Source organism: Rhamphochromis longiceps, linkage group LG17 (genome assembly GCF_057381845.1).
Source record: "Rhamphochromis longiceps isolate RC_006_pf linkage group LG17, R_longiceps_female_GT1.1, whole genome shotgun sequence".
Classification (NCBI taxonomy): Eukaryota; Metazoa; Chordata; class Actinopteri; order Cichliformes; family Cichlidae; genus Rhamphochromis; species Rhamphochromis longiceps.
The window spans coordinates 1504458-1521243 of NC_140573.1; the positions used below are offsets into that span (position 1 = coordinate 1504458).

The 16786-nt window shown below is 40.5% G+C and overlaps 2 protein-coding genes across 9 annotated transcripts in view; one reads left to right on the forward strand and one right to left on the reverse strand.

Annotated features, from left to right (window-relative positions):
* kcnc2 (potassium voltage-gated channel, Shaw-related subfamily, member 2) overlaps positions 1-16786 on the reverse strand; it is a 131893-nt gene that overhangs the window by 66201 nt on the left and 48906 nt on the right. The gene's annotated exons all lie outside the window — the stretch shown is intronic.
* LOC146649030 (uncharacterized) lies at positions 12644-15050 on the forward strand. The gene is made up of 4 exons (XM_085386960.1): positions 12644-13413; positions 13656-13811; positions 14129-14227; positions 14714-15050. The coding sequence occupies exons 1-4, from the start codon at positions 12763-12765 to the stop codon at positions 15035-15037; spliced, it is 1230 nt and encodes a 409-aa protein (XP_085243086.1). The 5' UTR covers positions 12644-12762; the 3' UTR covers positions 15038-15050.

Below are 16786 nucleotides of genomic sequence, written 5' to 3' on the forward strand. Positions count from 1 at the left end.
ATTAATTCTTCAGCACTTTAAACACTACGTGACCCTGACCTGTCCAGAAACATCGTGGAGGAAAAGTCAAACGCTGGCTGACTGCAGGGCTGGAGCCATTTGTACCAAATGAAAACGCTGAGTCGGCTGTTTGTAAATAACAAAAGATGAAATTAGAAAACTGTGTGAGGAATGGCTTTGACAGTAATGCCATTAAAACCATACCTGAAACAATATAAAATAAAATAATGACTGAGATCAAATGGGAGGTCAGATCAGCCAACATCAGTCTTACTGCTGGTGTCGTGGGGTGCATGCTGTGCACAAACACATCCACCAGATAAAGTGCAGCAGGAGTTTAGATGTGTTTAGAGTCTGATGCTCAGTGATAAGAGACAGCATTCAGACAGCTACAGGAAATCTCTGAAAGTCATCTAATGATAGTGATTCCATATATTCTGCCCGTGAGTGTAGTCAGGGATGGGAGGCTTTTAGCAGGTCACATGGTCCTGTGGGCTTTGTGAGAACATAACCAGAGAGCATGCAGCTGAGGTAAACACTTCCAGGTCATAGGTCACCTTGGTTGGGGGAAAGCTACTCTCTAAGCAAAGTGATGTGGAATGTATGTAAGGATGTGTTCATGAATGTTGGGGAGGTGAAGGCTAAAGAACCCGACTTAAACTCAGAAGGAACGAATGCAATGGATTCTGTATAATGACGTATGTTTGCATGAATGAACGTCTGACGTCCAGTTTTGACACAGACACGGAAAAAGATCAAAGATCAGGCCTGGTCCAAGCAAACACAGGACAGGGATCATTTCATTTTACACAAAATTAGCTCCTAAACATGGGAACTCTACAGATGGAGCACATCTAAGAACACTGTGAATGTGGGCCAAAGTCAGAGACAGAGCGTAGAGAGAACAGAGGTTCAAACTGGTCCCTGGTGTGTCTGTGTTCTTCCTGTTCCTGACTGATCACCCTGCTTCCTCTACAGGTGAGGCTTCCTGCTCCGCTGCTCGCTGCTACCTGAGCTGGGAATAGATGCTGCCTGCAGAGCCGAGGGAGTTCTGAGAATCTGAACCTAAGAGGACGTTTGGCAACAGCTCGGTGTTAGAGAGCAATTCTGCGCTCAGTCAACTGAGATACCTGTGAAACTTTCTACAGCCAGTCACCGCGCAAACCTGCTTCATTGTTTATACAAATCAAAATGGCCGACTGGAAGTTTTAGTTTCACTGAAGCCTGGAAGATTGTCCATATTCCCGACAGGCAGGCAACAGGAGGGGACAGTGGGAGATGTGATGACTGAAAACAGAATCAAAGACACAGGACGTTAGCACAATATTATGTCATGTGACTGGTTGGGTACATACAGACTGAAGAGTGCACAGCTTGTAAAATCAGGTTATCATACTTTAGGGTAAAATACTACTGTCTTTGATAACTTCTGTTCTTTTTTTGTTCTTGTGTTAAAAGCTACAAGAAATCAAATTAAAGTTTAATAAAAACTAAAAACTAAGAGCACTCGTGCAGCATCCTTTGTTATATCAGGGCTGCATGAGGTTTGTCCTGTCTGTCAGTGCTGAGATTGTTGTGCATGGTGCCGTACGACAAAGCCGCCGTTGCTACCAGTCGTGTACGTCTTACTGTGCCGCTTTGGTGACATCAGAAGCGCAGACATTCACAGATTGGACAGAGCGAGATGTTGCAGCAGTTTGAATTTCTTCTCCTCTGCTACTACCTGTACTAACAAGGAGAAGTGAATGAATGGTGACACCTGTCTTTCAGGAGAATGCTGCATGTGCCATAACGGCATGCATAATGCAGGTGGCAAAGCAAATAATGCAGCAGGTGCATGTGGCCCTAACTCTGTTTGTCTCCGAGTCTGTAGTGGCAGTGAGTCGTGTGACAGACATCGAAGGTGTTGAGCTGGTCATGAACTCACTACAGAAAATCATTCTCCAAATGATCGCATGTTTTGGGGAAGAACTGGAGGAATGGATATTTGGGGGTCCTCTTCCTGACCGGGGAAGCCGGACAGCCATCTGTGGGATTCTGTGTATTTTGTGCCACGACGTCTGTAAGGCTTCATATTTTCTGAAGAGTAATCGAGGTGATCATTGACAGACGAGCGGCGTCAAGCTTGTAGCTATGATTATTCCTTAAAAAAATAAAAATGTATTTTAAAAAATCAATGTCACGAAAAATGTTTTATTTAAAGTTTCAATAAAAATGTTACATTATACATTTTTTATTGAAAAACGGGTGATACGTACTGATCGAACCGTGATGTGTGAGAGGTACAGAACAGTATTCACTAAATATTGATTGACATGATTGGTAATAATGAGCTATAAACCCACTTGTGTGTAGCTGCCCTGGGTCAGATTAACCCAGGAACATCATTGCTGTGCCTGACAAACACATAATGCAGAGCGGTTATTAACATCGTCTCCGTGACAAACTTCATGCATGAAATCCTGCCAATAACGTTCTGTTGTTATCAAGGTTTGGACTCGGGATGCTGTTGAGCGATGTTCTCGTGGCATTCCCACAAAGTGATTTATTCCACAGACACGTTTGAGGAGAGGACACACCAAAATGACTGGGAATGCATCCAGCCTTCTCAATCCAAGGAAAAGTCATCTTTCTTGTCACAGCAGTGTACATTATTCTGTCATTATGGCTGCCTGTCCCATGGTAATCATCTTAGGCCTGTGGGTTTCTCTTTGTGACCATTAAACCTGTCAGCTGATTTACGGAGGCCAGCGCTTCCCCGGAAACCGTTGAGCTGTAATGATAGACACGTCTTCCTTTTGTTTTCCCCCAGCAGCTTAGACTGTGAGCTCTACTGCCATTTAAAGCACTTAAACATTAGACTTTGCTCTCTAACACCTATTGATTTAGACCGCTTTCCACACAGCTTTGATCATCTATGAACTGTGGCTGCTTCCAAGTATCATCAACGACTGTTCTGCTCTTAACATTCAGTAGAAGTCACCGGTGTTTGGCTCAACTGATGCTTTTGGCACTTCTTACAGGCCAGTAAATTACTCATTGATTACCTAACATCACTTTCATAGGGTTCCATCATTGTAGGAAAAAAACGTCTGTAGTCCAGCATGTGATTAAACACAAAATGACCCTGAATTAAATGGAAAGAGGGCAAGTTTAGAAGGTGCAGACAGATGATGATTCCAGGAATAGGATTTAAGTGAGGAGTGTTATTCTGTGGTAGCACTTTGGCACAGGTACACGGTGGCTCAGACGTGATTCACATCCAATCCTTGTGGCTATCTTTGTCTGTCCCAGTGACAGGAACTCTGCCTACCCTATTCTTTTTCAGGCTTAAATGCCAAACTGATCCTTTGTGCCCTTCTTGAAATAGAAAATCGAACTGAACTGAACTGACCTGTGAGATAAGGCTCAGTCTTAAGTTTCAAAGTGAAATTATCTGCTTCTTGAAAGAAATGATGCCACTGTACAGGAAACTCTATCCAAACAAAGTGGATACTGTTGGTATTCAAAGCAACGTCGTTCTGTGTTTAAGAAAATGATTCATTTTAGCTGATAAAAAAGTCCAACAAGAAGTAGCTGCAAAGCTGAACCAAAGACTAGAGTTCACACAATTCTTTAAATAATCAGAAATCAGAAAGGAATCAAAACTCAACCCAACAGCCAGAAAATACAGACACTAAATCGTGAACACTGCGACAGCGACAGTTAGTAATATCATCACAGATATCATAAATGTTTGATTACAAATATTTATCCGTTTGTGTTCAAATTTCCTTTTATGGAGCAGAATCTCTGCTCGCCATCTGAGGCCGAGGCGTGTGCGCAGTGGCACCATAATGGAAGCCTATCAGGTTACTGCATGCAGCAGGTTGGTCTTTGAGTGCCATTCAAGACTCGGGACATTATACTGTCGATTTTAGAGCCATGACTGTTGAGGCATTAATAGGCCCCTGTGATTGTTGTTATGTGAGCATAAGGTTAGAGGGAACACATGACAGCAGGCCGCTGGCTATGTGCTCTCCTCCATAATCACCTCTATTTGGAGGGGTTAAAGGAAGGGCCATAAAACATGACCTTTCCAAAGGCTCTAATCTCTGTCCTTGGGGCTATTCCGAATGTGACGCTTTTACAAGTCCCTTCTGACACCATTGACTGTGTTCATGGTCACTAAACATGGATAACTACGGATTAACACAGTCAGGGATGACAGGAGGGGAGGGGTGAAGGGCAATAGAAGGACTTCCTGACATATGGTCTAAGGCACTATGACAAACATCAAGAAGGCAGAGAGATTAAGATGCTGATTAGCAACAAGCATCTGGTTCAGTTTCCCTCCATTACATAAACAGTCATCTTTCATTTACACACTAAACTTTAGTGTGTAAATGACTAAAGGAACAGCCTGTACTAACATAAAGGCCAGCATATGTACAGTGTACTTAAAAGCAGTCATCAACCACCATCTACAGAAGTTTTTTGTTGTGTTGGCTCAGTGTTTGCTTCTTTTACTTACAGAATAAAAGCAGTGTTAGTTCATGTCTTAAATATGGTGGCCAACTTAAGAAAACACCAGCTGATAGAAAATGCTGCAAAAATACGCCAAACATGATGACGCACTGAAACACTTCCTTTATCCAGCACGTTTTCTGTATGTATTCTGCTGTGTTTTGGGAGTTTTTGTTATTTTTCTAAAGTTGCAGTGCATTTGACCTCTCAGGGCCACCATACTTCAACCCTTTCAAAAACATTTGTGAATTTGGTCCAGCTAATTTATTTTTAACACTGTCATTTTTAGCCAATATCTCCTCCTATCAGCTCACCGTAACCATCTTTGTCTTTGAGCAGATTTCAGCAAACCTTGTATATATCATTCATTCAATGCTGCTATGACTGCATTCATGTGAAAGTGAAAGCCTACAGTGTAAAAGCAAAGGTAACACTTGTAAGTGAAACACATGAAGTGATGATAATTTTTTGGTCGTCTCTGTATATGCCGAGACATTTCTCACATTGAAAACAGATGTGTGACATGTGAGACGGTAAAAGGCCGATAAAGTCAGAGCACTTCAGTGAACAAGAGAAAACGATGAAGCATGTTGCTTCAACCACCAGTGCTGACAATAAAACACTGCAGTTCCTCTTATGGCTGCTTTACATTGCCTCCAAAGTGAGACAGTTCCCACAAACACCCATGTTTGCATCCAGGCTGTATGGATACTCCCCCCCATATGATGGCTGGTACATCCTGTCCAGGACACTTGTGCTTGAGTTTCAGACAATAAAGTTTAGTGTGTTATTATTAGCAATAATTTCTAATTAGTGCATTGCAGCTTTAATATGGGTGGATTATGGCTGTAGCCTGTTTTCTCCTAGTATTACCTGCAAACTTCTCTGGCCTGCTATCCAAGTGAGGAAATGTCGGCTCCAAAAACAACACTGCAAAATGTTACCATTAAGGCTTCAAAATGCAAAGTCCATAACCAATGGGTGAGTTATGGTCATGTGTTATACAAGCCGCACTCTTATATTCCATATTAACATGAATCCAGTGCGACTCATCGTGACTGACAGTTTCAACAGTGACAGGAGTGGCTGGCTTCCTCTGGAGTGTTAGGGTGCTAATTCAGATGTACTTTGTAACAAATGGAGACCTCCTTAACATGAACTTCTCTGAGATTGTAGCTCGGAGATGAGCCATGATAGGAAATCTGTTCTTTTTAGTTCAGGGAGCACAGTTGGGAACTGGTCAATGTCCAGAAGAAAGCATAGTAACAAACTGCATTAATTTAACAGTACGCAGTCCAGCATCAAGAGTCTCACCATACACTTTAACTTGAGGAGATCTTTAGTGAGAAACTAGAAGCTTGCAGTGACATAAGTGTGTACTCAAGAGTTCATCTGTCACGATCCTGGGTCTTATGACCCAGTGTTTTGAGTTTTAGTTCATTTTGATGTTTTAGTTTATGTAAGCCCTTCAGGTTCCTAAGTTCATTTGTTATCATGCTTAAGTGTTTCTAGTTCTTATTATTTCCCCCTCGTGTTTCCAACTATGGTAAATCTCCCCTGCTCTTCATGTGTTTCATGTCTGTGTCTTACATTGTGAAGTTTGGGTTGTCATGTCTACGTCTCATTATGTTTCCTGTTTTATTGTGAAGAGGTCTGGTGTTTCTGTGTTCATCGTGTTCAGTTTTACTCTTCCCCTGTGGCGTTGTTATGTTCATGTTGATCTACTGTGCCTTTCTGTTCCATGTTTCAGATCCCTATGTTCTGTCTCCCCCAGTCTGTTAAGTCCACATGTCTTGAGTTCCGTCAGTGTGTTTCCTGTTTTACTTTCACAGTCTGTTCTATGTTAATGTTTCTAGTTTTGCTTCCCTTGCCTTGTCCTGCTTACTCTCAGCTGTGCTCTCCTCCTGTGGCTCATTCCCCCTCGTTATCCCTCAGTGTATTTAAGCCCCATGTTTCTCTTTGTCAGTGTTGCGTCCTCCCTCATAGCTGTGTGATTTTTCCCTGTGGCTCCTTGTGCTTTAGTTTTTCCCAGTTTAGTTTACTTTGTATTGTTTTTTCGTGTCCCACTCCACGCCAGCAATAAAGCTGTGTTTTTTGAGTTTACCTTTTGTCTCTGTGAGTTTGCGTTTGGGTCCTACTTTTGCCTGCACACAGCCGTATTGTGACATCATCTGCAGTGTTTCTGCATGGCAAGCTTTCTAAATGTTGAAGGGGGAAATCTTTTTTCAAAGACCTAAAGAACAAGGACTGACAAGGCACTGAATAACGGCACAAAATACCTATGTTGTTTAGCAGGTTGGTTTCAGTTTGAGAGGATACCAACGCCACTGACCAGGAAAGTATATAAATAATAATTAAGTGATCCTCTAAATATAGAGGAACTAAGCAGTTGTATAGGTAGATAAAGGACTATTTATTTGGAGTGTAAGAATTGGAAAAACAAAAGTCTGACATGTGTGCCTGTCATGGCTGTCATACCGCAGGCTTTGAGCTCTTTAAGCAGTTGTTGGGAAACCCATCAGCACTTTGTGGCCTTGGTCGTGAGGTTGCTGAGTGTGTGAGCGTTGGGGTGGCAAGAACACCCGTATGTGAGTGACTTTACATGCCAACACCTATAAACAACACAATAACCAACAATTCTGAAAAAGCTTTGGACACTCTGACCTGAGGAAACCTTTGGGTGAAGTGGCTTACATAAGCACATGACCTGCTCTAGGACATAAATATCATAAAAGGGACAATGTGGCAGCCAATCAAATATCTGACTTTCTATGTGTCTAAGCACAAATTCTTATAACAAAAAAATCTATAAACTGCTAAGAGATGCTTGTAAAAGTGTCATTTGTCATCCAAATATTAATTCCCATTCATCAACAATGTCTACACACAATGTCTACACCTGATACACTCTAAAAAGTGTATTTCAGCAGTAGTTGAAGTTATGTAAAGTTCAGAGTCAGTTTCATTAAGATTTCTGCTTTAGTGGAGCCAGTCTAAATTTGTGGAGTATATCAACTTGTTATTACGTGTTGTTCCCTCAGTACACATGTAACCTGCTATTCTCATTAGAGTCAACCTGCATCAATTAGGTTTCTCCTGACGCAGTGCATCTGATGTCATGACGTCTCCGCCTTCTCCAGAATTTTCTACTTGCGGTTGAGAACAACAATTTGAGAGGCACTTGGCTGCAGGCAGGACCTCGTGAACAATTTGGTCAATAAGGTAACGAAGATATTACTTTTTCCATAGTCCTTGAAGGTAAGTCAAATGTAGAACACATATTTTAATATATTAGATATAAAAATATTCCAACTGTATTGTTAAGTTTGTTAAGTGTTTAGTAAACTGACCTGACCAAACCGCTATCATTCAGCCCTGCTAACATTAGCGAAATGTCAGACCTGTTGGTAGTTTGTGCTTGGACATGTAGGTTAAGTTAGTAGTTTTCCGGCGGTACTCTCTTGTTTTAATATCGTAACGCTAGCTTAAAGTTGTGTATTCATGCAGTGTGTCGGTGTTGGCTTACTGTTAGTTATTCATTAGCATTAGCACATTATAGCGGCAAGCTGGGCCGCGGTTCTCTTCAGAATACGTTACTTCGGGCGCGCGCATTTATACACGAGTGGTTGTTCGCAGTATGCCTGTCGGCGCGAATAGTTCACGCGGTCACGGCCACGGGTGATGTAGGAGGTAAAGTTTAGCTGTGGTGGCTCCAGGAAGCATGCATTTACTGCCGCTTGCATTGCTTTCAATGTACATAACGTTAAGAAGGCGAGGAGAAAGGGTGCGTGCAGCGCTCGTACACGCACGGATCAGCCGTGTGAGAGGGAGATGGTGTGCGGCAGAAAATCAAAATTAGAAATCATAGAAGAAAGTATTACGCTATTGAACACAGAAAATACAGCCATCAGATTTCTTGTAGACCTAGCACACTTCTGGTCTGTGTCTGAATACATATATAAGTACATAGATGCAGATGAACACTGTAAACATGATGAAAGATCGACAGACTAACTCGAACATATCTTTAATCTTTAGGACTTTGGGTAGCGCTTCCTTTCCTTCCTGTCAACCTCTCCAGAGGGGTGTCTGCTGATGGCAGAAAGATTACATCACCTCTGGTTGGAACCCTGGACAGTGCCACAACCTTTGGCTTGGTGTCCAATGTGATGCCCCATCGCCACCTTCTGACCTAACTTCTTCTCAGCTCTGACTACTTCAAGAGGGGCATTCCTGTGTGGAGGCGTGCCAGGCAGCTCGTTTTACCTGTGAACTTGCGTACTTTCAGTTTATCAACAACAAAGGTATGCAAGTTCAAAATAGTAATGTCTCATTTAAACTTAATTCAGTTTTACACTGAACAGGAATCGGCTTTATATATAAAACAATTGCAAAAAAAAAAAATGTACCTATGGGCATTTGGGTTTTGTTTTTAAACTTTTGTTTTGAACTTATCCCTTTAAAATCTAATTAGAGAGGGCTGGCTACATTTGATGAATACATTTTGTGTTTAAATGATTCGCTTTGTGTTGGGCAATGTGGCAAAAAGCTGAGATGAGATCCAGTCTCATATCACCATATTGATATATTGTAATATTGCCCAACTCTCCCTCTGTGTTTTCTCAAATTATTTATATACACCCAGTAAAGCGTGTCTCTTTGTTCCTCCAGTGCTATGCTTCATGTGGAGATGCAAGGACTGTGGGACAACATTAACAAAAAGATCTGAATTGCTCAAACACTACAAACTGATTCATAGGCATTACGGACGAGGCCACTCATATCCATGCACTTATTTAAATTGTGCATGTAGGTTCAAGACTTGGAACGCCCTACTGAGCCATCTATCAAGAAATCACCCTGCCCAACAAGCAGTCTCCAAAGCTGCGTCCACATTCACTTGCCATATTTGTGGCCATAATCAACTCTCCACAGAAAGAGAATATTTTCAACATATCTATCAGCATCTTAAAAATAAGGAGACTGTAACATGTGTGTTCCAAAACTGTGAATATAAAACCAATGTCTATGAGAACTTCAAAAGTCATAAATACAGAAAACACTCTGGTACAGTGAACACATTTAAGCCTGGAATAAGTTCTGTTGATGAATCTTTTGCCAGTGTTGCCAGTGATATTTCAGATGTGGAAATTATAGAGAGTGATGTAAATTTAAATTCTGCTTTTGACAATGGGTATTCTGAAAACTTAGAGAAGGATATTGAGCTTAAAATTGCTTCAGTGCTCCTTAAGTTGGAACACATCTTTCTTGTGTCTAATGCAGCTGTAGATGAGCTTTTGCAGGAGTTAAACTATTTGATTGGTTCTGTTTCTGTGGCGATTACCCAAAAGACTATTAGCCAAGTATTACAAGACAACGGATGCCAATTTGACCAGTCAGTTGTTGAAAAGCTAGCCAGTGTACTCTGTGAGACAAACCCTGTAAAAAAAGCAATTGGAGATAAAGGTCCACTTTCCAGTCCTTGGAGACGAAAAGCATACTATAAGAGCCACTTTAAAGTAGTGGAACCAGTGGAATATATACTTGACCGAAAAAATAACAAGTCATTCCAATATATTTCAATTTTAAAGTCTTTGCAGCATATTCTTGACTGCCAGACAATCTTGGATCAGGCTGTTAATTTGAATACTGTAGATAATCAGCCTCAAAAAACTTATGTGCACTACAAAACTATCTTCGATGGTGACTTCTTCCATGAAAATGGACTGTTGTCCAAGCAGGAAAGCATTTCATTGATATTATACATTGATGAATTCGAAATATGTAATCCCCTTGGTACATCACGGAGGAAGCATAAAATTTGTGGATTGTACTGGGTTTTGGGTAATTTGCCACCAGGCTGTAATTCTGCTTTAACCTCAATCTATTTGGCTGCTTTAATCAAAAGTAATGATCTGAAGTGCTATGGGTATGAGAAAGTGTTAAAACCTGTAATTAATGATCTTGTAATTTTGGAACAGAGTGGGATATTTCTGTCAAAGTTGGGCAGAACAGTAAAAGGCACTGTTCAGTGTGTTGTTGCCGACAACCTTGGTGCACACAGTATTGCTGGATTCTTTGAAAATTTCTCAGGGACATACGTATGTAGATTTTGCACTGCAGAAACATCAGAGTTCCAGACTATTGAAGTCAGAAGTGAAGTCTTTACTTTAAGAACAAAAGACATTCATGCAGATCATTTACGAATTATCGAGGAAAACAAATGGCCCAGTTATTATGGTGTGAAATCAAAGTGTATTTTGTCAAAGCACCTCTCACATTTTGATGTTACCACTGGGTTTCCACCTGATGTTGTACATGATCTTTTTGAGGGAATTGTTCCTTTTGAACTTGCGCTTTGCCTCAATTTGTTAATCAAAAAAAAGTATTTCACATTATGTACATTGAATGAAGCAATATCATCTTTCAACTTTAAGTGGGCTGACAAAACAAATCGACCTAATCCTGTGGCTCTCAGTTTTGCATCCAAAAAAAGTGTAGGAGGGAATGCACACGAGAACTGGAGTCTTATCAGATTTTTGCCTTTGTTCGTTGGGCAGAGTGTACCCTGTGAGGAGCCTGCTTGGCACATCTTAACAGACTTGAAGGACATTGTTGATCTTGTTGTCAGTCCTGTTCATACTGAGGACTCCATTGCATATCTTGGTTTTAAGATCTCCGAGCACAGAATCAAGTTTCAAGAGGTTTTCCCAGATGTTAATCTTAAACCAAAGCACCACTACTTGGAACATTATCCATACTTGATCCGTAAGTTTGGGCCACTGGTTGCACTATGGACTATGCGATTCGAAGCAAAGCATAGTTTTTTTAAAAGAGTTGCAAGGAACATCAGATGCTTCAAAAATGTACTTCTTTCCCTTTCACAGAGACATCAGTATCAGATTGCATATCATTTGCATGCAATTAGCTTTGCCAAACCCCCACTGGAAGTAACAGATGTTTCCACTGTTCACATTGATGTTCTTAACAAGGACATCTCAAATGCACTGAGACAGAAGTCTCCAGATATGGACAATGTGTGCTTGGCTAAAAGTGTAGCATATAATGGAATAATCTACAAGTGTGGGATGATCTTGATCCACGGCTCACTGGGAGGACTGCCAGAGTTTGGTGAAATCATCCAAATGGTGATACTGCAGGACAAACTAATCTTCATTCTGAAAAAGCTTAGCGGATGGTATATGGAACACTACAGAGCTTATGATCTCAAAACATCACCAAGCAAAGAAGTGGAACTTGTTGAGCCACAAGAACTGCATGATACCTACCCACTGGCAGACTACAATATTAGAGGGATGCGTCTTGTCACCTTGAAAAGATATGTCCATGTTTAAATGGTGAGGCCTCAAAATATGATAAAGTATTTTCTTAAGTGGGAAAACAAAACCCAGACCCATACAATACTAATGTGTTCTCAGAACATATTTATTTTATACTGCAAGCCAAAGTGGTGTGATGATGTCATTGGCAATTCATCAGTTATGTCATTTTTTTTAATGCAGGTCGCTGGATTCCAGTCAGTGAATGCTAATCCTATGCTCTCCCCCCTTCTGCTTCTCTTCTCTTTTTCTTCTTTCCTCTCCTTATTGTCTCCTATATTCTCCTCACCTCCTCTCCTTCTCTCTTCTCTTCAATGTCTCCCATATTCTCGCCATCTCTCTTCTCCTCCCTTCTCCTCTTCGGTTTGCCTTCTCTCCTCGCTGCCTCAGCTGATCTCCACCTCTCCTCTTCATTTTCTCCTCCCCTTTCCTCCTCTCTTTGCCTTCTCTCTTTTCCTCTAGTTTGACATTAAATTCTCCTAATTGGAAATGTCAGTGGTTTACATGTTGATCCTCACTAACTGTGCTTGTGCTTTGTTCTCAGACCACCATGGCTGGTTCAACACCTGCAAGACTGAAGGTGATTTTAGGAGAGAACAACATTGAAAAGCTGACTCTTCCAAATGGCATCCCAGAGTCACTTGAAGACCTTCTCAGCACGATAAAGACTACCTTTGGGTTAAAAGGTAACTTCAGACTGCAATACATGGACCAAGACTTTGGCAACGACTTCTTTAATCTGAATTCTACCACCGAACTTCGGAATTTGGGGACAATCAAAGTGATCCACCAGCAAACAAATCCACCTTTGATCAGTGCCGATCAGTCCACTTCATCTCTGTCTCTTTCATTTGAGTCTGATGACGGTATTTCGGTGGCATCAAATGACACAATTATCCTCTCATCCCCTGAATCTATGTCATCTCGAACACAACAGTGGCCAGAAGACTTTGCAATTCCCCAATTTTCATATGACACAGAGCTACAGCTAGAGAGGGGGAATACTGAGTACCGTGTGAGCCAAAAAATGTTGACTTTAAGCGCCCGAATGCTGTCTGATATCCTGAAAAGAGTTGCAGAAGAAATTTACCGTTACAAGGCCTATCCAGAGGATGCACATTTCTGCGCAGCTGCAGAGGCCCTTATCAAAAAGCACCCATGTTTGAAAGAACCTGGATCATTCAATGGCTGCTACGGTTGGAAACAACGACTGAAGTACAAAATGGCAAACTACAGGACCCAGCTCAAATTACAGGGGTGTCCAGAGCTGTGTGTAAACTCACTGAAATCTAAAGCTACTACAGATGCTTTCCCTGCTAAAAAAGTGAAGAAGCCAAAACGTTCTGAAGCTAACTTTTATCCATCCTTTCCTACTGGTGAGACTCTGGACAGCATGGAAAAAGTGAGACTAGAACTTCTGACAGAGATCGGGATAAGGGACAATGAAAGGGTCATCGCAGACAAAATGGCTAACACGTTTGCCTACAGACGACATGAGGTGGTAAACCAAGAACCAAGCATTCAGGAACTGAAGGACAGATGGCCTGCACTCTTCACACAGAAAGAGGTAAGAATGGAACTGAAGTGATCGAAGTCTGTATGCTTCGGGATTTATTGCAGTTAACTTTCATGAATCGGTCATAACTTGATTTGGTTGAGATTTTATAACACTGAACTTAATGAAAGAATTTACATTTTGAATTCCCATATATGTTGTACTTTTTGGGATATAGACATTTTGGCATACAATCAGTTTCAGCATTTTGTTCCATAATACAATATCTACTGTCATTTGTGTTTTGTTTTTAGATAAATACAGAGTTCCAGAGGCTCATGGCTGTTCCTCTTGAGTGGAAGTTCATGGCCCAGTTAGACATGCACTCAAGTCAGCTGATCAAAGTCATACGTGCCAAAGGAGGAGCAACACGCCAAAAGATTGCGAACATCTTGGACACATTGGACCAGGTAAATCTGTACCATCAAACAAGATGCTTCGTAACTAAGAGGGCTGTCAAAATATATCTGAATCCAAAAAAATATATATATATTTAACTGAATCTTTCATAAAGACAATATGGGCAGGCCAATGCTAATCATGGCTTTCATATGCATGAATGTTTTTAGCGACTCCACTGAACTCATCCCCTTTTCTTTCTGTAATGAATCTCTGGGCTTGTGAATTACTGTTTTTAAATAAAGTACATGTAAGTTAAGCAATAAGAGTAAGGATGTCTGTCTTATGAAATTTAGAGTTTAAAATTACTCAACATTTGTTGTTCTAGACTGTGGACATTAATCATCGGAGGGAATGTGTGCTGAAAGCCCTCACCATCTTCCTGGGAGAAGATGCAGATGGCCTGATCAAGGAATACCTTGATCAGGCCATCTGCATCTTCCTGGGAGAAGATGCAGATGGCCTGATCAAGGAATACCTTGTAAGTTTCAACAGTTTGTCAGCACATCTTGTCAAAGGGACACAAAAAAGTTAACTGTTAGAACAAACATAACACGTGAACCCTAGTTGGATTGCTGACATGTATTTATTATCATGACCATATTGGACATTATGTAATTCCCAGCAACAACACATTACATATCGGATTGACTTTGTTTTAAGTAAGACGGGCTTACTTGATTATTTAAGTTCAAAGGAATAGTTTGACATGTTGAGAAATCTTATCTTTCTTGCTTACAATTTGATTAGAGTCAGATTGATACACCTCTCTCTGCTGTTTCTGGTGTGTGATGACACCCAGCCAAGAAATAGCCCAGCACATAACACATATTGGTACATCACCCAAACACTTAATCACAGTAAGAAGTGAGGCTAATGATGATTTGTGTTTGTGTCTTGTACCCCTCTGTAGGACTGTGGAGCAGATGATGTTCAGAGGGACCTGGAGGAGGTCACCATGGCAGTGTATGTGATTCGGAAGGAGGGGGAGGGACTGCAGGAGCCACCTGAAGACATTGGCATTGTCATTGAGGGTGTGGAAGTGTTGCATGAACTAACTTCAGTTGCCTCAGCTTGTGCCCTGCTTCTAGGTTTGATCTATGCACTCAACCTAGCTTATCCAAAACCCTTTCGCTTCACTTTTGAAGTGCTCCAAAAAATCTTCATGCAGCTTGATCAGCACAAGATGTCCCCCAAAGTCCAAAATCTGTATATCAAACTTCAAAGCTCCCAGTAATGGCACAGAACAATGACCAACAAATGGCCCTGTGCCATAATGCGAAGGAACAACTGTGTTTGGACATATAGCATGTAAAATATGTAGTCTCTTTTGGATGTTGGGCCTTTTTTATGCTCCAAGAGACCTCAAACCCCAATTTAATGTGCTTTTATGGTATTTTTATTTATTTTTTAATTTTTTTTTCAGACATATTTGCCTTCGTTTCAAGGGAAAGGTTGCATTTCAGGTTTGATGTGCTCAGTTATACAACAAACTGTTGTGACATTCTAAAACTCTAGAGGAGTGTTTATATTTTTTCATCCCCATTGGTCAGCTACACTGTTCAGATATTTATTCATTGGCTATAGCTGAAGAGAAGTTTCTGTATACTCTTGGGGCACTTTTTCATAGTTGACACTGTATGTGTTAAGATTGATATTTGTGTAATACTGTGTTGCACTTTACACTTTGTTGACAACTTTGTGGTCCTACTAAGCATTACTTGCATTTTGTGCATATGTGTTTCAAAAAGGACAAATGTGTAATGTATTTGACCAAAAGCTGTGTTGGTTGCCATAAAGGTAATACTTTATTACATTTATACAATAAAGCATTTAAAAAAAAAAAACATTGGATTTTGAATTTTTGAAAAATATTTTCAGGCAACTTAAAATTTTGATTTAAGCTTTATTATACAAACTAAAATTTCATTTTAGAGTCACTACAAAAAGTAATTTACACTAAACCACATTATTAGGTTAGCAAAGAGCAATATTTTACTTTTGGGTTATGCAAATTATTGGGTTGGAAAAACTGAAAACTTTAAGTTGAAATGTCTTAATTTTAAGTTGGATTAATGCAAAATGTTTATTTGACAGCAATTAATTTATTAAGTACATGTAACTTAAATCAGTTGTGTTAATTTAATGTATTAACTTAATTTCAAAGAACTTAATTAAATTTGGTGTTACCAATTGAAATAATTCAATTAAGTTGGTTCAACTATTTTCTTTTTTCAGTGTAGGTTCGTAGCTTGAACCCATCCGCTGGAACGTTGAAGACAATATAATTACACTGCAAAGCAAGACACAAGTAGGCAAAGTTCTTCATGTTTACTCATGCATGATGGGAGATCTGGCTGGAGCCAAGCGTCGTCCCACCACCTGACCTCCATCAGACTCTCAGCCAGGCTCCCCATAGCACTCCTTTTATTGTGGTTACATGAATATGCATAGGGTCATTAACATATAACATCTTACATAGGTATACATGTGAACAAAGAATACTGTGTGTGTGTGTGTGTGTGTGTGTGTGTGTGTGTGTGTGTGTGTGTGTGTGTGTGTGTGTGTGTGTGTGTGTGTGTGTGTGTGTGTGTGTGTTACTGCTTTTCATATAACATGAAAGCACGAAGGCAAACATCCTTGGTCAGGAAGAGGCTAGACCCCCCCTCACCCTAGATAACACGGTGAGGAAGTCAAGCAGTTAAAGCACTTAGACTAGAACAGACGCAACTACGTTAATCCTACCATAAAACAATAAGACACGGTACGACCTCTCATGCTCCCAGAGTGCTGTCTAATACACACAAGGTTTGCAGACTATCAAGGATCAAAACCTCTACCAATCTACAACTAATTACAAAACTCTAAGCACGTATAAGTAAATATTTCTAAGCATAAATGACAATCAACAATACAAATCTAACAACACCCTCAGTACCCTAAGAATTATTATGGTAGTTAAACACAGTGATAGTCACATATCATA

Excerpts from the sequence above, each read along its gene's own strand:
- LOC146649030 (XM_085386960.1), top strand. The coding sequence starts at position 12,763 with ATGTCATCTCGAACACAACAGTGGCCAGAAGACTTTGCAATTCCCCAA. Across the intron at positions 13,812-14,128 it reads TCTTGGACACATTGGACCAG|ACTGTGGACATTAATCATCG; the intron begins GTAAATCTGTAC and ends TTGTTGTTCTAG. Across the intron at positions 14,228-14,713 it reads TCAAGGAATACCTTGATCAG|GACTGTGGAGCAGATGATGT; the intron begins GCCATCTGCATC and ends ACCCCTCTGTAG.